The sequence below is a fragment of the Brachyhypopomus gauderio genome, chromosome 2, assembly GCF_052324685.1.
Source record: "Brachyhypopomus gauderio isolate BG-103 chromosome 2, BGAUD_0.2, whole genome shotgun sequence".
Taxonomy (NCBI): domain Eukaryota; kingdom Metazoa; phylum Chordata; class Actinopteri; order Gymnotiformes; family Hypopomidae; genus Brachyhypopomus; species Brachyhypopomus gauderio.
In genome coordinates, this window is record NC_135212.1 from 46,007,582 (window position 1) to 46,026,660 (window position 19,079).

A 19,079-nucleotide genomic window follows, 5' to 3' on the forward strand; every position below is an offset into this window, starting at 1 on the left:
CCAACATGGCGCTTTTCACGTGGTGGTCATGCTTCATTGGATATTATTGGCCAGTCCTGCGGGGGTGACGGGGTGAAGGAGGTGGGGCGAGGGGTGAAGGGGGAGGGGCGAGGGGGGAGGGGGCGGTTGTGATCATGTGAAACAGAAACGGAAGTTCAACATGGCCGCGACGTAGTACGGTTAAAGACCAACTGACGAGGGACTGAAAGAGATTTGAAAACGGACAACCGGTTTATTAGGTTACCATTCTTCATTCTAAAATGTTCGGGCGTCATCGAGACTAATATTTGAGACGTTTGGGCAAACTGCCGTGGTCCGCTCGGTTTAACGTCCCCGTCCAAGTGAACTGAGAGAACGCGTCCACAATTTTCGCTGTTGCCTTCACCCAACTACAGGTAAACAAAAGGGGATCTAGGTGCTGCAATCCTCCCTCACAGCTAATGGTCATCAAATTAAATATTGAACTAAATGGTAATTACATGGTGATTTTAATTAGATGGGGTTTTCAGCTAACATAGTCGTGTAAACATTGTTTCTTCAGAGTAACCGCCTCTTTGATATTATAATGTGTTGCTTTTTGCTGTCGTGGATCTCAACACAGTTGCATGGCGCTGGTGGACTAAGTAGATCTAGTCATGCCCAGGGTCCAGTCTGGCAGGAGACTTTGTGCTGTCCGTTTGTGGCTCAGTACAATTAAAAAAGTATTGTATACTTTTATATATAATATATACTGTAATTCCGTGTCTAATTTAACGAGGGTTTGTTGTCTTCATCATATTAGTGTCACTACAAAGGTCTCCCCCTTCCCCACCCCCACAGCTGTTGGTCAACCCTAAGGATATGAACCAGGCCTCATCAGCAGAAATACACGCAACTCTTTAGGATTTGAACTGACAAGGGTGTCCCACCTATAAGAAGGAAAACCCATAATTATAAATTCTAAATAAATATGTGATGTGCACTGCCTCTGAAACTGTAGCATATATCCTATGTACTCCATAGGTTATCATTAACAATTCAGTCATTTTGTTTCAAGACCTTAATGTAGGCTGAACACAAACATCAGAATAAATAGTGAAAAGTGTGAAATATTTTGTGCCACATGATCATAACATTTTTATATTAAGATAATAACATAAACCTTGTAAACACTAAAAGACTCATTCAGTTCTCAAAAATATTCACATGCATATTATATTACATGTTTTTTTTATCCTTATTTGCTTTTGTACAAATGTATATACACATTCCACCACTGATTACACACACTTTAATTACACACTTACACTTTAATCAATCTTCATAACTGCTTCGCTAGCAAAACACTGCAACCCATTTTAGCTTCACTGCTTTTGCTTGCATGACCTGTTTTTTGAAATGCTTGCACACTTGCTGTAAAGGAACACTTATATTAAATCACACATACTGCGTAGAAACTGACGGCTAGACACTTGTAATTATTATTAACCCGTGCATTTTATTTTGATTTGTTCTTTTAAATTTTACTATGTTAAAATGTTCTTTTACTCACAGCCCTTTAGGTACTGAAGGTGATATCTTGTATATTGATATTCTGCTCTGTTTGTTTCACACAGCAACAGTGATGTCACGTGAAGATCCCACCTCTGATACTACGCCCTTCTTCTCTGATGACAATGACGGGGAAGTGTCGGCAGTCAATAGAGAAGCACCTGAGCGTCACCAGGAGGAGGAGGAGTCTGCTAGTGGAGTGTCCAATAAGAGAGCGCTGCTCACCGTGGTAGTCCTCTGCTACATCAACTTGCTTAACTACATGGACAGATTCACCATAGCAGGTAATGAGAGCTGTACATGAAAGTAGTCAGTGTTGTGCATAGGAAAGAGTAAAGCTGTAATAAATGAAAACAATTGAAAACCAATATTGATTTATTTTGGTTCACAAATTGCATTTTTGTTCTCCATGTTTTATTCAGGGGTTTCTAAAACAGGTCTTCACTTTGGGAACCACTGGTTTAATTTGTCTGTGTTTTTTGTAATCTATAGTTTTAGAGTTGGCACAGCTGGTATAGATTTCCCCCATTTGTCTACTTTGTCACATGTGGCATTTAAACTTGTCACAGGATACCAGACTGGAAAGGTGTTATTCCACAAATGTACTGTAGAAGGCAAACTGCCTACTGGAATAATGTTACAGGACAGACTCTGTATCTGCAACACTGAGTCAGTGCGTATAATTTGAGTAGAAATGAACATCGCAGTTAGAGTTATTGGCTTATGATTAAACATAAGCTAACAACATTTCAAGTGTTTTCTTTATTGAGGAGTTGAGAGAGGTTATGATGACCAGAGAGCATGAACTTCATAGCAGGACTATGTATAATTTCAGTGTGAGATTGCATGGCATGAATCTGGTGGTAACATTCACCAAAAATGTCCGTGCTGATTCCAGTCCTGTGATGCAGCATGTCAGTGTAGCGTCAAGCCTCTTAGTTTCTTCATAAATGTGTGGCTATAGTACCAGTTCCACTGCAGGTGGTACAAGTTCCACTACCAACCGGGTTGGCGTGCAGCAGGGGGGCCAGAAACGGATGTTGGGGGGGGGGAAAGTTTAATCTAGACTGTTGCTGGGAAATCCGTTAGTTGGGTTTTAACGTGGAGAATTTGAGAACTGCACTATTGATCCATCATGAGGAGGCATGCTGGATTCATCTCTCACGTGGTGAAGCCTGCAGTCAGTCACATTGATTGTCCTAGAGCTTGGATCCCAGTCGTTCCACTGAAGCTCCTGCGATCCACACATCTCTTTAAAATGATGAGACTCCATTAGGCTTGATCGGATCGGCCGCCGATATTTGCAAAAAATGCGTATCGGATCGGCAGGCACGAGAAAATGCCGATCCAGACTCCCATTTAGATAATCCATTCCATCTTTTGCTGTGTTTTCACCAATGAGAGTAAAATCCGGTCCGCATTTTCCAGCACACAAGCAAAGCATCTCCCCAATTTAGCTCAGTGGCATCTCCTAACCATTAAGACGTCCATGTAAATTTGAAGTTATTGGTAAAAATGTCAATTGTGTGGGATTATTTTACCTTAAAGTACAACAAAGACGAAGAGGTAGAGTGCAACATATGCCACAGTAAAGTCAGGCGTGGTGTTAAAGCTGTAAGAACTTTTAATACAACCAATCTAATCAAGCATTTATTGAAATACCACCATAAACAACACGAAGAGTTTCTAAAGAAAACCGAAGACAAAAAGAAAGGTCCTACATAACTAACACTGGCAGAAATGTTTGCAAATGCTGACAAACTGCCACTTTTTTTAATACAATTTTACAATATTATTTGTACTTATGGCTTTTTAAGCCTTGGTTTACTGATGCCATTTCTGTTTATGTATTATTTTGTCTATTTTGAGTTTATTAATTGCTAAATTAACAGATCAGTTTCTCCTTACCAGCCATTGTGTATTATTCAAACACACCTAATTCAGCTGGCTACTTGTTATCAAGAGTAAAACACTTTTCAACATGAGTATGACAACAAAGTAAGTTGGCTAAAGAACTTTAATACATGCTTGGATAGGCCGGTATCGGTATCGGTCGATATCGGATCGGAACTGCAAATAAATATCGGTATCGGATCGGAAGTTCAAAAAGCTGGATCTGGACATCCCTAGACTCCATCCTTGATCTGGCAGTGATCAGGTGGATGTAAACCTAACCTTCAATTTAGTAGTGTTGATTCCTGTAGTTTTAGTAGTATTGTATTCTGGTTTAAGGGTATCTTGAATTATATGACTATCCTAAATGCCTTAAATGTAAATGTAGCCTAAATGTAAATGTAGCCTGTGACTGTGCTCTCCTACAGGCGTGCTTCCTGATATCGAAAACTTCTTCAACATCGGTGATGGAAAATCAGGGCTCCTCCAGACCGGTGAGACACATGCCTGCGATTATGTAGGAAACATGTATGTATTTATAGTCGCTGTTTACCATGTACTGTCCATTTGTTTAAATTCTGGGAAATGTTAGCGTATGGAATGAGTAGCAGGACTGTGTGAAGCTGTCCTTCACGTATTTCAGCATGCACACGCCCTTGTTTTCTAGTCTTCATCTGTAGCTACATGTTCCTGGCTCCTATCTTTGGTTACCTGGGAGATAGGTACAATAGGAAGGTGATCATGTGTGTGGGCATTGGCTTCTGGGCATTGGTCACACTAGCAAGCTCCTTCATTGCTAAAGATGTGAGTAACAGTTTGAAACCTAAAACCATGAAAAGTCCTTTTCCTCATTTTAGTTTTGACTTACTGAAGTAAAGCAGCATATTTGTAGAAAATCATTATCCAAATAATAATTTTTCCTGAGCAAATTTCTTTGATGTTGTAATTATAATGCATGTGGATGCATGACTTTTCACAGTAGTGAACAACATCTCTCTCTCTCTCCATCACTCCCTCCCTCTATCTTCTTCCCTGTGCCCTCTCCCAGTACTTCTGGGCGTTACTGCTAACACGGGGGCTGGTGGGTGTGGGAGAGGCCAGCTACTCCACCATTGCCCCCACCATCATCGCAGATCTCTTCGTCAAGGAGAGAAGGACCTCCATGCTCTCCGTCTTCTACTTTGCCATCCCTGTTGGCAGGTGAGGGCGAGGGCCCCTGTGCAGGCAGGCCTGTGTTACTTGATAGTTATTCACTAGTAGTAACTTGGTACAGCCGTACGGTAGCCTTCATGCGTCTCTTGTGGTCTCTGTGTCCGTGGCAGTGGTCTGGGCTATATAGTGGGCTCCACGGTGAACTCCAGGACCAGGGACTGGCACAAGGCGCTGCGGGTAAGTGTGGGCCTGCTCTCACTGCGGCGTGCCGGCCCGGCTCCTTCCTACACCTCACCATGGTTGGGCTGTACAGGCCAGTTTCAATCTGATGTGTAGAAATGTCCCCCCCCCCCCCCCCCCCCCCCCCCCGTCCACGACCCTCAGGTGACCCCTGCATTAGGGCTCTTGGCCGTGCTGCTGCTGCTGGTGGTGGTGAAGGAGCCCAGGCGTGGTGCCGTGGAGGCCCGCCCTGAACACACACTGGACCGGACCAGCTGGCTCACCGACATGAAGGCCCTCTGTAGGAAGTGAGTGGTACCTGCGAGTGGCGGGGAATTCTGAGCTGCACTGCTACCCAGGAGTCCACCGTTCAGGCTGACACTAATACTGGTCGGCTGCAATTATACGTTGGTAAAAGTCAGAGGGGTTAATTTTACATCATACTTATTTGGTCCACTTTCCCTCTATACCTCACACTCTCTCTCTCCCACTCTCTCTTTCTGTTTCTCTCCCACGCTCTCTCTCTCTCTCCCACTCTCTCTCTTTCTGTCTTTCTCCCACTCTCTCTCACTCTCTCTCTTTGATTCAGTAAGAGTTTCGTTCTGTCCACGTTTGGCTTCACGGCCGTGGCCTTCGTCACGGGGTCTCTGGCTCTCTGGGCTCCTGCCTTCCTCTTCAGAGCTGCAGTCTTCACTGGAGAGAAGCATCCCTGCGTTCAGGAGCCCTGCGACACCTCCGACAGGTAACACACACACACACACACCTCACCTTGTAGCGTAAGTGAACGGTGCAGTGTAGCCACATCTGCTGTGCCCGACACCCCCAGCCTGTACTTCGGCATCATCACGTGCGTGACGGGCGTGTTGGGTGTAGCGACGGGCGTAGCGGTGAGCCGGCGTTTGAGGACGTGGACGCCCCGCGCCGACCCCCTGGTGTGTGCCGCCGGCCTCCTGCTGGCTGCGCCCTTCCTCTACCTCTCCATCGTCTTCGCCCAGTCCAGCACCATAGCAACCTATGTGAGTCTACCTTACACAACCTCTCACACACACTCACTCACTCACTCACTCACGAAGCCTTCATCCAAGCGAGCACCAGAGCGATATCACAGTTTACATTACACTACCACCCACACACACTCGCACGGTCTTTGCCGAGACCAGCACTGTCCCTCCTTGTGAGTCTACCTGAAACTACCACACACGCAGGCAAACACTACAGCCGCGTGAGTCTGCCTGCCATCACCGCACACCCACACACTCTGACACTCTCTGGCACTCTCAGATTTTCATTCGTTTTCTCACACTCTTGGTTTTTTTCTGTTTTGCTTTTTCCTGTTGCAGCTTCATTCTCTTCTCTTAATTCATTCTAGTCATTCTTCACCTTTTCACGTGTTTTTTTCTTGTTGTTCTTCAGATGAAAGTACTATACAGCTGCATCTCGATAAATTAGAGTATCATCAACGTTCATTTATTTAAGTAATTCAATTCAAAAAGAGAAACGCATTTATAGATCACAGAGTGATCTATTTCAAGTGTTTATTTCTGTTAATGTTGATAATTATGGCTTAGCCAATGAAAATCCAAAATCATAATCTCGTAAAGTTTGAATATTATATAAGAACTTAAAAAATTATTTTTATTCACAAATGTTGGCCTGCTGAAAAGTATGTACAGTAAATGCACTCAATACCTTTTGCACAAATGACTGCGTCAGTGCGGCGTGTCGTGGAGGCGATCACCCTGTGGCCCTGCTGAGGTGTTATGGAAACTCGGGTTGCTTTGATTGCAGCCTTCAGCTGGTGTGCATTGTTGGGTCTGGTGTGTCTCATCTTCCTCTTGACAATAGCCCGTAGATTCTCTGTGGGGTTTAGGTCAGGTCAGTTTTGGCCCATCAAGTACAGTGATACTGTGGTTATTAAACCCGTATTGGTACTTTTGGCAGTGTGGACAGGTGCCAAGTCCTGCTGGAAAATGAAATCTCCATCTCCAAAAGGCTTGTCGGCATGCAGTGCTCTACGATTTCCTTTCAGATGGTTGCGCTGACTTTTGGTCTTTATTTAACACCGTGGACACAGCACGTGTATGTGTGTATGTGTGTGTCCCAGTTTCAATGCTGAACACAACACCATCGGCTGCACCGTGTTGTTCAGTGTGGTGCTGTAGAGGTGAACTCTGACCTTTTGTGTGTGCTGCTTGTTCGCATCAGTTCTTCATCTTCTTGGGTGAGACGTTCCTCTCCATGAACTGGGCCATCGTGGCTGACATCCTGCTGGTGAGTGTCGTCCTTCACGCTCTAGCAGCTGATAACCAGCAAACCTTCACCAGTCTGTGACCCTGTATCATCTCTCCCTCTCTCTCTCCCTCTCTCTCCCCCTCTCTCTCTCTCTCCCCCTCTCTCTCCCTCTCCCTCTCCCTCCCTCTCCCTCTCTCCCTCTCTCTCCCTCTCCCTCCCTCTCTCCCCCTCTCTCCCTCCCTCTCTCCCTCCCTCTCTCCCTCCCTCTCTCTCTCTCCCTCCCTCTCTCTCTCTCTCTCTCCCTAGTACGTTGTGGTCCCCACTAGGCGCTCCACAGCAGAAGCGTTTCAGATTGTGCTCTCACACCTGCTGGGAGACGCAGGGAGTCCTTACCTCATAGGAGTGGTATGTGAACATGTGAACGTGAAGGACGCATGTAAACACGCACAAGCAGTCACCAGGTTGTCTTACCCTGTGTGTGTGTGTGTGTGTGTGTGTGTGTGTGTGTGTGTGTGTGTGTGTGTGTGTGTGTGTGTGTGTGTGTGTGTGTGTGTGTGTGTGTGTGTGTGTGTGTGTGTGTGTGTGTGTGTGTGTGTGTGTCAGCTGTCGGACTCCCTAAAGCAGGCAGATTCCTACATGTGGCAGTTCCGCTCTCTGCAGCTCTCACTCATGTTCTGCTCCTTTGTGGCTGTGGTGGGCGGAGCCTTTTTCCTGATGACAGCCCTCTTCATTGAGAAAGATCGACACCTCGCAGAGAACTATGTTCCCTCGGGTGAGCACACTGGTTTAGAGAACCATCTTCCCTCTGGGGAGCACTGTGGCTTAGAGGAATTTAGAGAACTAGCTTACGCTTCGGTTGGTATGTGACCTTGCTTGAAATCTCTGATTGTGCTTAATCACCATCACTGCTGAGAAACTCTTGAAGCAAGTAAAGTTGTTACGTTGCACTTTCAATAGACTTTTAGTCTCAAAAGTCATTTCTGTGTTTCCTAGATGATGCACCGATCATTGTCCCCAAGAGAGGAAGATCTACCAAGGTTCCAGTGTCGAGTGTTTTAATTTGAGGAGATGGGAGCTTCTCACTCATTGGCTGAGGCAAAAGGACACGGTTCATCTTAAAGCCAACTGTGGAGTAGTATACTAACTGGACTGTCCCCCTTTCAGGGTTTTTTTATTTATTATACTTGTAATCTTTATGTTCACAGTTGTGTTTTTGAGCTTTACTAACAGGAAGTTTGAAATGTCACTTTATGACATGCTGTTCCAGACATCCTTCACATTGAATTTCATTCGGCGTCCCGCTGAGAGGGATTCAGCTTCCTGCTTGGGCTCAGCAGAAGGCTGAAGGGTTGTGGGGAAAGTGCATGCAGATGTTAACAGGACATCTGTACAACCAAAACATTTTTAAGAGTGTTTTTGTGATTTGATCAGCACATATAGTGCTTTAAATGCTATACCACAAGAAAATAATTTAAATGTATTTTTATTTTAATTAGAAGGGATTGCGATTGTGGGATAAAGTAGACTGGGCAGATTTGACTGTGCTCCCTGAGACGTACATATGAAGCTGTTGTGCTTTTAGCTGTGAAGCACTGCGTGTTCCACCCTCTTCACTGGCTACGTTCATGCACACTGCTATTACAGTATTTCACATACTAATTCAGTCCACCTTGATTTGGTCAGTTTAGAAATGAAAGACGTGTAAGATGATAAAGTGCACAGAAAGCAAACACTAGTCCCTCCACTCCTAAAATATTTCATAGATGTGCTATGTTCCTGATTTATTAAAGTTCGCGCTACGTTTGTAATGGGGAATATTGATTAGTGGTGCACACCACTACCTGCTGGTATTTAGAATGTGCCTCTTAATGGTTTCCTATTTGCTCTTTTTAATGAAGAGACATGGGGACAATTTTTAAGTTTGAGAAAATACTATGGTCATTAACCGTTTTCTATACATACAATTTTGCATCATTCGTGCGTTTGGTCTTTTCTGCTTCGGTTGGATTCCAGAGCTGTTTCCTTGGTAAAGACTGCAGCTCAATCATTGATGTATTTTCCTTTAATGAACAAATACTGTTAACATATTAAAATTCTTGGCTCATACTGATTTATTCATTCACCTGGTTAAAACACCTCTCTGCTCTGAAATTTTTTTCACTTTTTTTTTTTTGTTAGTTTTTTTTTTTACTTTTTATATCCCATTTCCCCATATCTCTCTCTCTCTCTCTCTCTCTCTCTCTCTCTCTCATACACTCACTCAGGGAGAGTGATGTGATGTGATGACTTCAGTTGCTGTGGTTTCCTGTTTGTAGGTGGAAGCCTTTAGATTCGGTACATTTCTCACTGCGTTGCACATTAATCTTGCAAATGCCAAAAACCCATCTACTTCAGACTAGTGGTATACACTATAAGGCAGATGATTTGGGCAGCTGCTTCTCTGTGAGTGTGAAGTGCATGAATGCAAGAAAATGGCATGAGCGTGGGTGGAGAGGAGGTGGTTTATGACTAAACAGTAGCACAGCAGTATTGTTCCCAGCTCCTCAGAACCTGCCTGTTCAGAAATGCTCATTAGTTAAGTGTGTTGAGTATGATGAGAATGAGGAATTAGTACTTTTTCCGTACGCCTCCCCCCTCTTCCTCAGTACTCGGGGATTAATTTGTTTTTGGGAGAGTGAATCATTCGTTATTGATTCTGTTCTAGATCACTTTGGTTCTTGTACCGAGGGAATCCAAAATGCGGTTCGTGTGATTCTAGTGATCAGTGTTCTTCATACATGTAGAATTAATAAAAAGATACAGCTTTCAGTATATTGTCCAGCCTTCACCCAGATCGTTTTGTTCTTAGATCAGAAAATGTGTATTGGTATTGGTGTTGATGCTTCATGTTGGATTGCGCCCTCTTTTAAATGTTGGCAAGTAAGAAAATGGCTTAATTAACGAATGTGAACAAAGGACAGAAGGAGCTTAAAAGATAAAAATACACAGTGCACAGAGGGTAAGAAAAGCAGTTGTCTCCAGATGCAGGAGACGGGTCAGATGAAAATAGAGAAACCACAGTGAGCGAGATCTGCTCGGAGACTGAAGGGGAAGGTTGACAACGACATTTAGAGTGAACCTATGAGGAGAGGATGTGCAGGCACAGGAAAGATCAAAAAGCAAACGTTTAGCGAGGGGCGGCCTACACTGTAGTGCGCTCCATCTAAAGCACAGAGTTGGGCACTTAACGTCTGCGTTCGTGGGTTTAAGCCGTGCGAGTGGCCTGTCAAGATTGAAGTTCTTATAGGGGTGCAGGTGGAGAAGGATAGTGAGATCACATACAGCGGATACGAGAGGGACGAGCTGTGTCAGTAAGCCAAGATGGCGAAATCTAGGGTGTGAAGTTGCTGTGAATTTGGTCCAGTGACGTGAAAGTGTGTGTGGACTGGTCTCCAGTTTGGTTCATGGTCCTGGCAGCTGGTGTTACTCTGCAGGTAAGCCTTTGTCCTTTCTAATTTACAATGTGTTCAAGAGCCAATATACAGTGTACAGTTTTGCTTAGGTCCTCCGACTAGGTTCTGTGGATAAACGGGTCATATTGTTCTGCCTTGTGACACTGGAGTTTTGGCTAGGGGAGCTGGATGGTTGTGTCTTGATCTCAGGCTTTGTGTACTCCCATCCCCCCCCACCTGGGCCTCGTTCCTCAAACGTTCCCCCCATGCTTTCTCTCTTGACCTTCCTCCATCTTCCCATAAACAGCCTTATTGGAGCTGTTGTGGGGTCTCAGATTTGTTTGTTTCTTTATTATGAATTGGTCAAGTGGTCTGAATCGTGCATCACAGATTGGTCTGTTCAGGAAACCTCATGTTCACACTTGCAAGAATTCCACTTGCCCCTGAATAGAAATGTGTTATTCTCCAACGTCAAATAAAGAACGATCAAGGTTTAGCACGTATTATTATTTTATTGTAATTCTCTCCTTTAGTTGCATTACTGAAAGGTAAATTCTCCATGTTGGTAAATCAGCCACTATGTCCCACGTTGGTGTGGCCGGCATTTCAAACACGCCATGCTGGAGGTCCTGGGCAGGGGGTGAATGTCTCCGCAGCTGTAGGGAGTTATAGGGAGCTGAAGGGAGTTATAGGGAGCTGAAGGGAGTTATAGGGAGCTGAAGGGAGTTATAGGGAGCTGAAGGGAGTTATAGGGAGCTGAAGGGAGTTATAGGGAGCTGAAGGGAGTTATAGGGAGCTGTAGGGAGTTATAGGGAAATATCGGGAGCTGAAGGGAGTTATAGGGAGCTGAAGGGAGCTGAAGGGAGTTGTAGGGAGTTGTAGGGAGTTGTAGGGAGTTGTAGGGAGTTGTAGGGAGTTGTAGGGAGTTGTAGGGAGTTGTAGGGAGTTGTAGGGAGTTGTAGGGAGCTGTAGGGAGCTGTAGGGAGCTGTAGGGAGTTGTAGGGAGTTGTAGGGAGTTATAGGGAGCTGTAGGGAGTTATAGGGAAATATCGGGAGCTGAAGGGAGATATCGGGAGCTGAAGGGAGTTATAGGGAGCTGAAGGGAGTTGTAGGGAGCTGAAGGGAGTTGTAGGGAGCTGAAGGGAGATAAAGGGAGCTGAAGGGAGGCCTCAACCAGCTCAGGCTCTCCTAACCTGCCTCGGTTTTTTTCTCTCCTTCTCATGTAACTGCAAAATACAGGAAATCCGTTTCCTGGCGCTAAATGTAACCACACACATACAAAACAGCACCAGAGGGTGTGAGTACAGGTTGAGGTTTTATGCAACACTGCTGAAGCCAAATGAAATTAACCAGATTGAGTATACATGGAAGTACCATTAAAACCATCTTCCTTAAAAAAATTACTTAATTTCCAGCACTACATTAGCATGTTTTTACTACTTAAAATCATCATTAATGTCACTTAACAATTTGTGCAATAAATATGTTGATGTCCTTTGTAAAATGGTCAAAACTCGCAAATCAGTTTAGCTTTCACAGATATATTCAGAATTCAAAAAGAGAATTATTATTACCTGAAAAACTATTGCAAAAGTATCCCCTTAGTTAAGAAGTGTGTAGAGAAGGTGTAGAATGATGAATTTCCATAATTGAATATCTACTGGGTCTAGTTAGTGATCACCTGATAAGGATTCACTCGGGATTAAATTTTTGAAACCATGTTGAATTTGGGGGTTAAAGCAAAATAGTAAAAATCGCATTTTCATCTGTTTGACACAGCGTGTATCCCAATCTTGATGTAGCAGATATCTCCGGTATGGATTTGACTACAGTGGTGACTGTGGTGGGTGTTGTGATGCTTCTCTCAGTGATCATCCTCACAAGTCTTTGTCTCAACTGCAAAAGAAGCAGCCAACCAAGTAAGATAAACTAACGTGGTTGAAACCGACCGCTCACTGGTGAATGCAGTACACATGGCTTTCATTGCTGTAAACTACTGTGCAGTGATGCTACCTCTTGCCTTCCACACGTCTATTTCAATGTAGGGAAAATACCAGAGAACTATCCTCAACACGAAAACCCAGTGTAAGACATGATTTGTACTTAATAATTTGCCCTTCTTGTTAATGCTTCTGCTTCTGCTGTGTCTGCTTACCTGTCCAGCTTTATTAGAAACACCCGCCTTGTACATTGTCCTTGTAGGTTTATGTGTATACCATTACACATCACCTATCCGTTGCCATGAGTGCGTTGGATGCATTCTTCTTTGGTCGGTGTTTGCCCCCAGAATAACCTGTAATATTATCCAGGAGCACTGGCAAGGTAGTGGTGATGTGACATGAGTGTATCAGGCACACGTAGCTGGACTCTTTACACACATGGATGTCAGTTCTGGAGGGGTTGCCATTTAGACCAGTTAGAGCATGGCTATCACAACAGTGCATACCAGCACATGACCCATAGTATCTAACTACAGTCATGGCCAAAAGTTTTGAGAATGACACAATTATTATATTTTCACATGATCTGCTGCCCACTGGTTTTTATGTGTGTTTGTCAGATGTTTTTATCACAGACAGAAATATAATTGCAATCATGAGTAACAAAAGCTTTTATTGACAGTTAGAATGAGTTAATGCAGCAAGTCAATATTTGCAGTGTTGACCCTTCTTCAGGACCTCTGCAATTCTCCGTGGCTCTCAATCAACTTCTGGACCAAATCCTGACTGATAGCAGTCCATTCTTCCACAATCAATGCGTGCAATGATGACTGCACATGTTTCTTTAGAGATAACCATGGTTAACAGAAGAGAAACAATGATGCCAAGCACCAGCCTCATTTTAAAGTGTCCAGTGGTGTCGTTCTTACTTAATCATGACAGATTGATCTCCAGCCCTGTCCTCATCAACACCCACACCTGTGTTAATGGAGCAGTCACTGAAACGATGTTAGCTGGTCCTTTTAAGGCAGGGCTGCAATGAAGTTGAAATGTGTTTTGGGGGATAAAGTTCATTTTCTAGGCAAATATTGACTTTGCAATTAATTGCTGTTAAGCTGATCACTCTATAACATTCTGGAGTATATGCAAATTGCCATTATAAAAACTGAAGCAGTAGACTTTGTAAAAATTAAAATTTGTATAATTCTCAAAACTTTTGGCCATGACGGTACATGCCTGCTAGGTGTTTGTCTTCAAGAAATGTTTCCTGTGTTCTTCTGCTAAGGTTACGATCAGCTCCTTTCACCGCTAACACAAATACACTAACACAAATGAATCCACACGGATTGAGGGTAATTTAAAAATTTTAGAAAAAAAAAACCACTGGTAATGACTGTGATGTTGAATAATGTTGTTCTGTCTCGTTTACTGATCCCATGTGGTGTACGTGCACAGTGTGGTATGCTTATAGCTAACAGCAATGCATGCAGATCTGTGTATATGTATATGTGCTGAAATATCAGTGCTGGTTCAGATTCTCAGATTTTCTCTGTCATTCTTGTCTTACAGGAGCCAAGTATCAGGTTTCACGATTATTCGCCCATGTAAATACATTTACTTATTTAAAATAAAAGCACACCTGATCTTTTAATGCTTATATTCATAAATATTTCAGTTTTCCAATAACTGGGACATGCTGGTAGTAACCAGTGATCATAATCGCTGCTTGTGCTGTTAAAATGACTAGAATATGTTTTTAGAAAGTTTTATTCTGATTTAATCTTCTCTATGTCTTCCTTAGACGCAGAAACCATACGCTCCAACACCTTATCTCCCGTCGATCAACCTCATACTATCATGTGAGTACCGGTAGTTATTAGTGCTCACAAGTGCACACACACACACACACACACATACTCGTATGTAAAGAGACTCAGGACCAGAGATTGACATTCCAGGTTCAGAAAGTAAAAGTCTTTCCCAGGATTTTACTCAAGCTTGCTGGATTTTCTAATTAGTTCAATCCAGGTAAAATGAGTGGAATCAACACAATCCAGGAAGCCTGAGCAAAATCCTGGTGAGGACTTTTACTTTCTGAACCTGGACTGTCCACCTCTGCTCAGGACTGATGTACCCACTCTGTCACTCTACTTTCAGTTCTCCGTCCATGCGGGATCCAAGATGCCCGTCTCCGTGTCCCTCCCCTGACGGTGAGTTTGTGACTGGTTCACACACGTTGTCCCACTGTGAAGAAGAAGCGCAAACATGGACTACAAAGTGGTGATGCAGGTGTGACCCGGGCCAGACCCTAAAACCAAGGACAATATCCAGGACATAAAAGCTTATGTTCTGGATTAAAGATCTTACAGACAGCAGGAATAAAATAAACAAATAAAATGAAACAAATAAAGAACCTCCCAGCACATCATTTAGTATACTATAATATAGTGATCTTTAGTATACTATATAAAAACAGATATAGATATGCAATTTGTAATTATGTAATTATTTACTTTTTTTTTCCTTTTGTTGTGTTGTTTTTTTAAACAGGAAGTCAGAGTGATTATGTCAATGAAGGTGGGCAAAAATAACAAATATTCAAAAATTTGGCTAACTTTAAAGGAATGCACAATCACATAGAGATGTGTGTTTGTGTGGATGTGAGTGTGGTACTGGTTGTAGAAACTGGTCATTTGTTCTGTTTTTAGAGGAACGAAATGGCTATGAGGAGCCCCCCGAAAGTGATAAGAATGACTACCTGTAAGAACACATTTCTCTCTCACTCTCTCTCTATATAACTCTTTATATATGCATATATATATATATATATATATATATATATATATATATATATATATATATATATATATCTCTGTATATGTGTGTATATATATATATATATATATATATATATATATATACAGGGTTCCCACACCTTGGTTAACATAAAATTCAAGGACCTTTAAATGACTTTCCAGGACCAACTTCCTCAAATTCAAGGACCTCACCTGGCAGAATTTACCTACTGTTATCCCTGAATATGTTATCAAAAAACAATGTTAATACAATGCAAATTCAAAAGACTGAATGTCATTTCAAGACAGGCATCCTGAAACTTTCTGTGCATGACATTAAGCGCTGATTCAACGAAAACACTCACACTCAACATGACGTGCAATTTAACAATGCACCTGTGAGAAGGTGACATTCATGTAAAGCGGCTACACAAGTTTTTAAATCTACTTAATGAAGAGTAATATGAATTTAATTCATTCATAAAGAGAAAAGAATGCTTTTAACCACTCCTATTAGTGAATGTGGTATTTTGCTAAAAGTACGACTACATTTATGGCATCAGAAATCTGAACTTAAGTTTTCTGCATAAAGTAAAATGGTATCAAAAGAAAGAATGTTAAGTTTGAGATTAATCCAGTTTCTAGTGTCCATGCAAAAACTTTGTGAATATTGACATGAAAAAACAAATGCTCCTGGAATTCATCTTCTGACTTACAAAAGGCACATGAATCCACATCATGTTTAAATCTTCTTTCAAGAAACATGGCTACAGGATATATCTTATTTATTATTTTGAAATGAGTCTCTTTTACTTTAGAAGATATGGGCCATTTGACAAGCCATTGTGGTTTTATAATTTGTATTAGGATGTTTCTTGAAAGAATATCTATTATATCTTTTGTCTCATACCATCAGTGATAATCTTGTTATTACACTTGAAGTCAAGTAAGTTACAGTCATTCACTTTTAACACAGGCATCGAAACAGTCAACTCGGAATATAAAATGACATTTTTGATTAATTTAATCAATGCTAAATTAATCACTTTGCAGACTTTCTTAAAATCTTTATAACAACTATCACATCAGATCATATTTTTCAACAAAAGGATGAGAAATTTAAAACATCATGACAATGTTTTTCATAGCAATCTTTTCTAAATATTGACTTCCTTACCAACTGTGCCCTATTATTCCTTGATTGCGGTCTTCATCCATGTGAAATTTCAAACCCCCTAAAATATTCAAGGACCTTCAAGGACGGCTGTCTTTTATGACTGTTTTCAAAAACTTTCCAGGGCCTTGAACTTATTTTTTCAGATTCACAAACTTTGAAGGATTTCAAGGACCCGTGGGAACCCTGTATATATATACACACACACTACAGGACCCACTTTCTCATTCAATGCACTTTCATTATTTCCATGACTATTTACATTGTGGATTCACTGAAGGCACCAAAACTATGAATTAATACATGTGGAGTTATGTACTTAACAAAAAAATGTGAAATAACTGAAAACATGTTTTATATTCTAGTTTCTTCAAAATAGCTACCCATTGCTCTGATTACTGCACTGCACACTCTTGGGCCTCCCTCAGTGAGCTTCAAGAGGTAGTCACCTGAAATGGGCTTCAGGTTTGCTTTAACAGGGTTCATTAGTGGAAGCTCATTGAGAGAATAACTCCACATGTGTTCATTCATAGTTTTGATGCCTTCAGTGAGAATCTGCAATGTAAATAATCATGGAAATAATGAATGAGATTGAATGAGAAGGTATGTCCAAACCTTTGGCCGGTACTGTATATGTATACACACACACACACACACACACACTCAGTTTGACCATAATCATGCTTCTGTGCTGTTATACTCTTCTACTACTACTCACTCTTCTCGGCTGTTGTAGGGATGTGCTACCTGATGAACTGTCCCCACCTAGTTTGGCCTCTTCTGGCAATTCAGGTGAGCAGGCAAGGAATTCCAAGAACATCATTGTTGACTACAGCTAAAGTTTTAATATGTCCTGAGTCTTAATTATTGCATTTGGCACAACTTCATGCACAAGACTTGTGTGTTGACTCAAGAAAGAAAAATGAATAGTTTCATAGCAAATTAATTCTGAGAGAAAGGAAGGTTTTCACAAAATCGATTAGATCCCTCAATTTTGATCTGTTATTAATTATTGTTTTGTTCTTATTTTCTAGTTTATCAAAATATGGGATCTGAAGAAAAAAGTGATGATGAGTATTCAGGTAGAATAAAGACTGACAGTAAAACATTTAGACAGTTAGACACCTCTAACCCTCAATCTAACCTTGAGCCCAATCTGGGGACCTTTTGAATGTGTTTACAGACAGTCGAGATTATATTAATCATCCAAAGGCCATCATCCAAACCCCAAGTAAGTCAAAGAATGGCTCCGACCTGCCACGGCATCACAGTTCAACAGTCTTAATGGTTGTACATACACTGAAGGTCATGCATTGTTCTAAGCAGTTTTTATGTTAGACTGGTTTTACTTCTGAATGGTAGATGCGGGTTCCCAGCAGGTCGTGATCCATTTGATCCGCTTGCCCAATACCTCAGTACTGTCTTCTTCTGTAAATAAACTTTAAATAGGTTTTACTGATGTCTAATTCCAAAGCCATCATGCCTGCAGTGTACAGTTAACTTAAAATATGATTTAAATAACCTGTGGAATAAAATTAACTTTGCTGATGATACAGAAGAAGACCTGGGTACCTAGGAAAACAGTGTGCCTTTCATACCTCCAACGGCGGTACTTATTGAAGTTCTTAAGAAAGAGTTCAGAGTGGAAACATAAGATAATGTTGAACTGCTTGGCGTGTTTGCAGACTTTACTATGCTATGTATGATCAGCTAAGACCTTTGGATGGAAAATATGCTTTGTTTTGGTGACGTTATTTATGTTTTAGAGTTATGTTATTTGCATCCTTTATTCGAAAAAAGAGCTACAACACCAGAAATGTGATCCAATCCAAGTGTGTGTGTTTGCAGTTGGATCCTTTGCGAGTTGTAGCAGTGATGGCCAGGACAGCTCTGACTATGTGAACGCCCCTTACGCAGGTACAGCTGTACCCACTGATCCATTGCTGCTACTTTATTTATTTGCTGTGTTTATTTATTCAAAGTAAGCAGTATTTACAGTATTTATCCATAAAACCTACGTATTTACATATCACACAAATGTGAAGCACTGAAACATTTTATTTTAAAGAAGCCCATATAGTAAGAGACATAATGGATTATTAATGCAGTTTCTTCTTACTTTTGGTATTTCTGCATCTGACTATGTAATGCATTCCCACCCTTTCTCTTCCAACTCTTCCAGCTATGGCTGATGTAAACATCCATTTGGGCTGATGTAAAGGAAGAGACAATGGCTGAATCACAACCATGAAGATTATATATATGAAGGATTGCTTTTTTTAAAGCATACTTTACAATCAACTTGAGTTGGTGTAATGCGCTCATGCATTATGGACAATCATCATGAGTTCTATAAAAACATCTGTACTTTTTAATTAATTTTATTAACTATAATTTACTTCTTCAAAGTCCTATTCATAGGACATGCTGACAATTCCTGAGAATATTCCTTTTTACTTGATTGTTTTTCTGACTTAGGCTTTTTTTATTAAACGTTATAGAAAATATTTGAATTTTTATTTTTTTATATTACAATGAAACCAGTTATTGTTCACCGGTTGCTGTATATGAAACAGTATAAAGCTTTCTTGTTCTGCACCAGTTTGTTTTGAATATTGAATTAAATATGCAGCTGCCTTCTTTCAGAGTGTGTGCGCTTTATACAGTTGGGCTTCTTCTACTAGTGAGAACATTATTATTACTGTATATTCAA

At 41.5% G+C, this 19,079-nt stretch overlaps 2 protein-coding genes across 6 annotated transcripts; both read left to right on the forward strand.

The window, feature by feature from the left end:
* Nucleotides 1–140: 140 nt before the first annotated feature.
* On the forward strand, nucleotides 141–9,130 carry spns1 (SPNS lysolipid transporter 1, lysophospholipid). 2 transcript variants are annotated; one of them, XM_076996967.1, is made up of 13 exons: nucleotides 141–395; nucleotides 1,596–1,814; nucleotides 3,852–3,917; nucleotides 4,091–4,227; nucleotides 4,472–4,623; nucleotides 4,746–4,812; nucleotides 4,960–5,102; nucleotides 5,384–5,536; nucleotides 5,621–5,810; nucleotides 7,000–7,065; nucleotides 7,333–7,431; nucleotides 7,630–7,798; nucleotides 8,020–9,130. In XM_076996967.1, exons 2-13 carry the CDS (start codon nucleotides 1,604–1,606, stop codon nucleotides 8,088–8,090), a joined length of 1,524 nt encoding a protein of 507 aa, XP_076853082.1. In that variant the 5' UTR covers nucleotides 141–395; nucleotides 1,596–1,603; the 3' UTR covers nucleotides 8,091–9,130. The 2 variants fall into 2 exon arrangements, with proteins under 2 accessions (XP_076853082.1, XP_076853083.1); XM_076996968.1 differs by having other exon boundaries at nucleotides 141–394; nucleotides 1,581–1,814.
* A 103-nt stretch (nucleotides 9,131–9,233) lies between these two features.
* On the forward strand, nucleotides 9,234–19,011 carry lat (linker for activation of T cells). 4 transcript variants are annotated; one of them, XM_076996971.1, is made up of 13 exons: nucleotides 9,245–10,499; nucleotides 12,263–12,376; nucleotides 12,503–12,542; nucleotides 13,967–14,001; nucleotides 14,199–14,256; nucleotides 14,555–14,607; nucleotides 14,948–14,974; nucleotides 15,106–15,157; nucleotides 17,103–17,158; nucleotides 17,401–17,448; nucleotides 17,550–17,597; nucleotides 18,215–18,283; nucleotides 18,549–19,011. In XM_076996971.1, exons 2-13 carry the CDS (start codon nucleotides 12,274–12,276, stop codon nucleotides 18,578–18,580), a joined length of 621 nt encoding a protein of 206 aa, XP_076853086.1. In that variant the 5' UTR covers nucleotides 9,245–10,499; nucleotides 12,263–12,273; the 3' UTR covers nucleotides 18,581–19,011. The 4 variants fall into 4 exon arrangements, with proteins under 4 accessions (XP_076853087.1, XP_076853086.1, XP_076853085.1 ...); XM_076996970.1 differs by having other exon boundaries at nucleotides 9,246–10,499; nucleotides 12,260–12,376; XM_076996969.1 differs by having other exon boundaries at nucleotides 9,247–10,499; nucleotides 12,237–12,376.
* The last annotated feature ends 68 nt before the right edge of the window (nucleotides 19,012–19,079 follow it).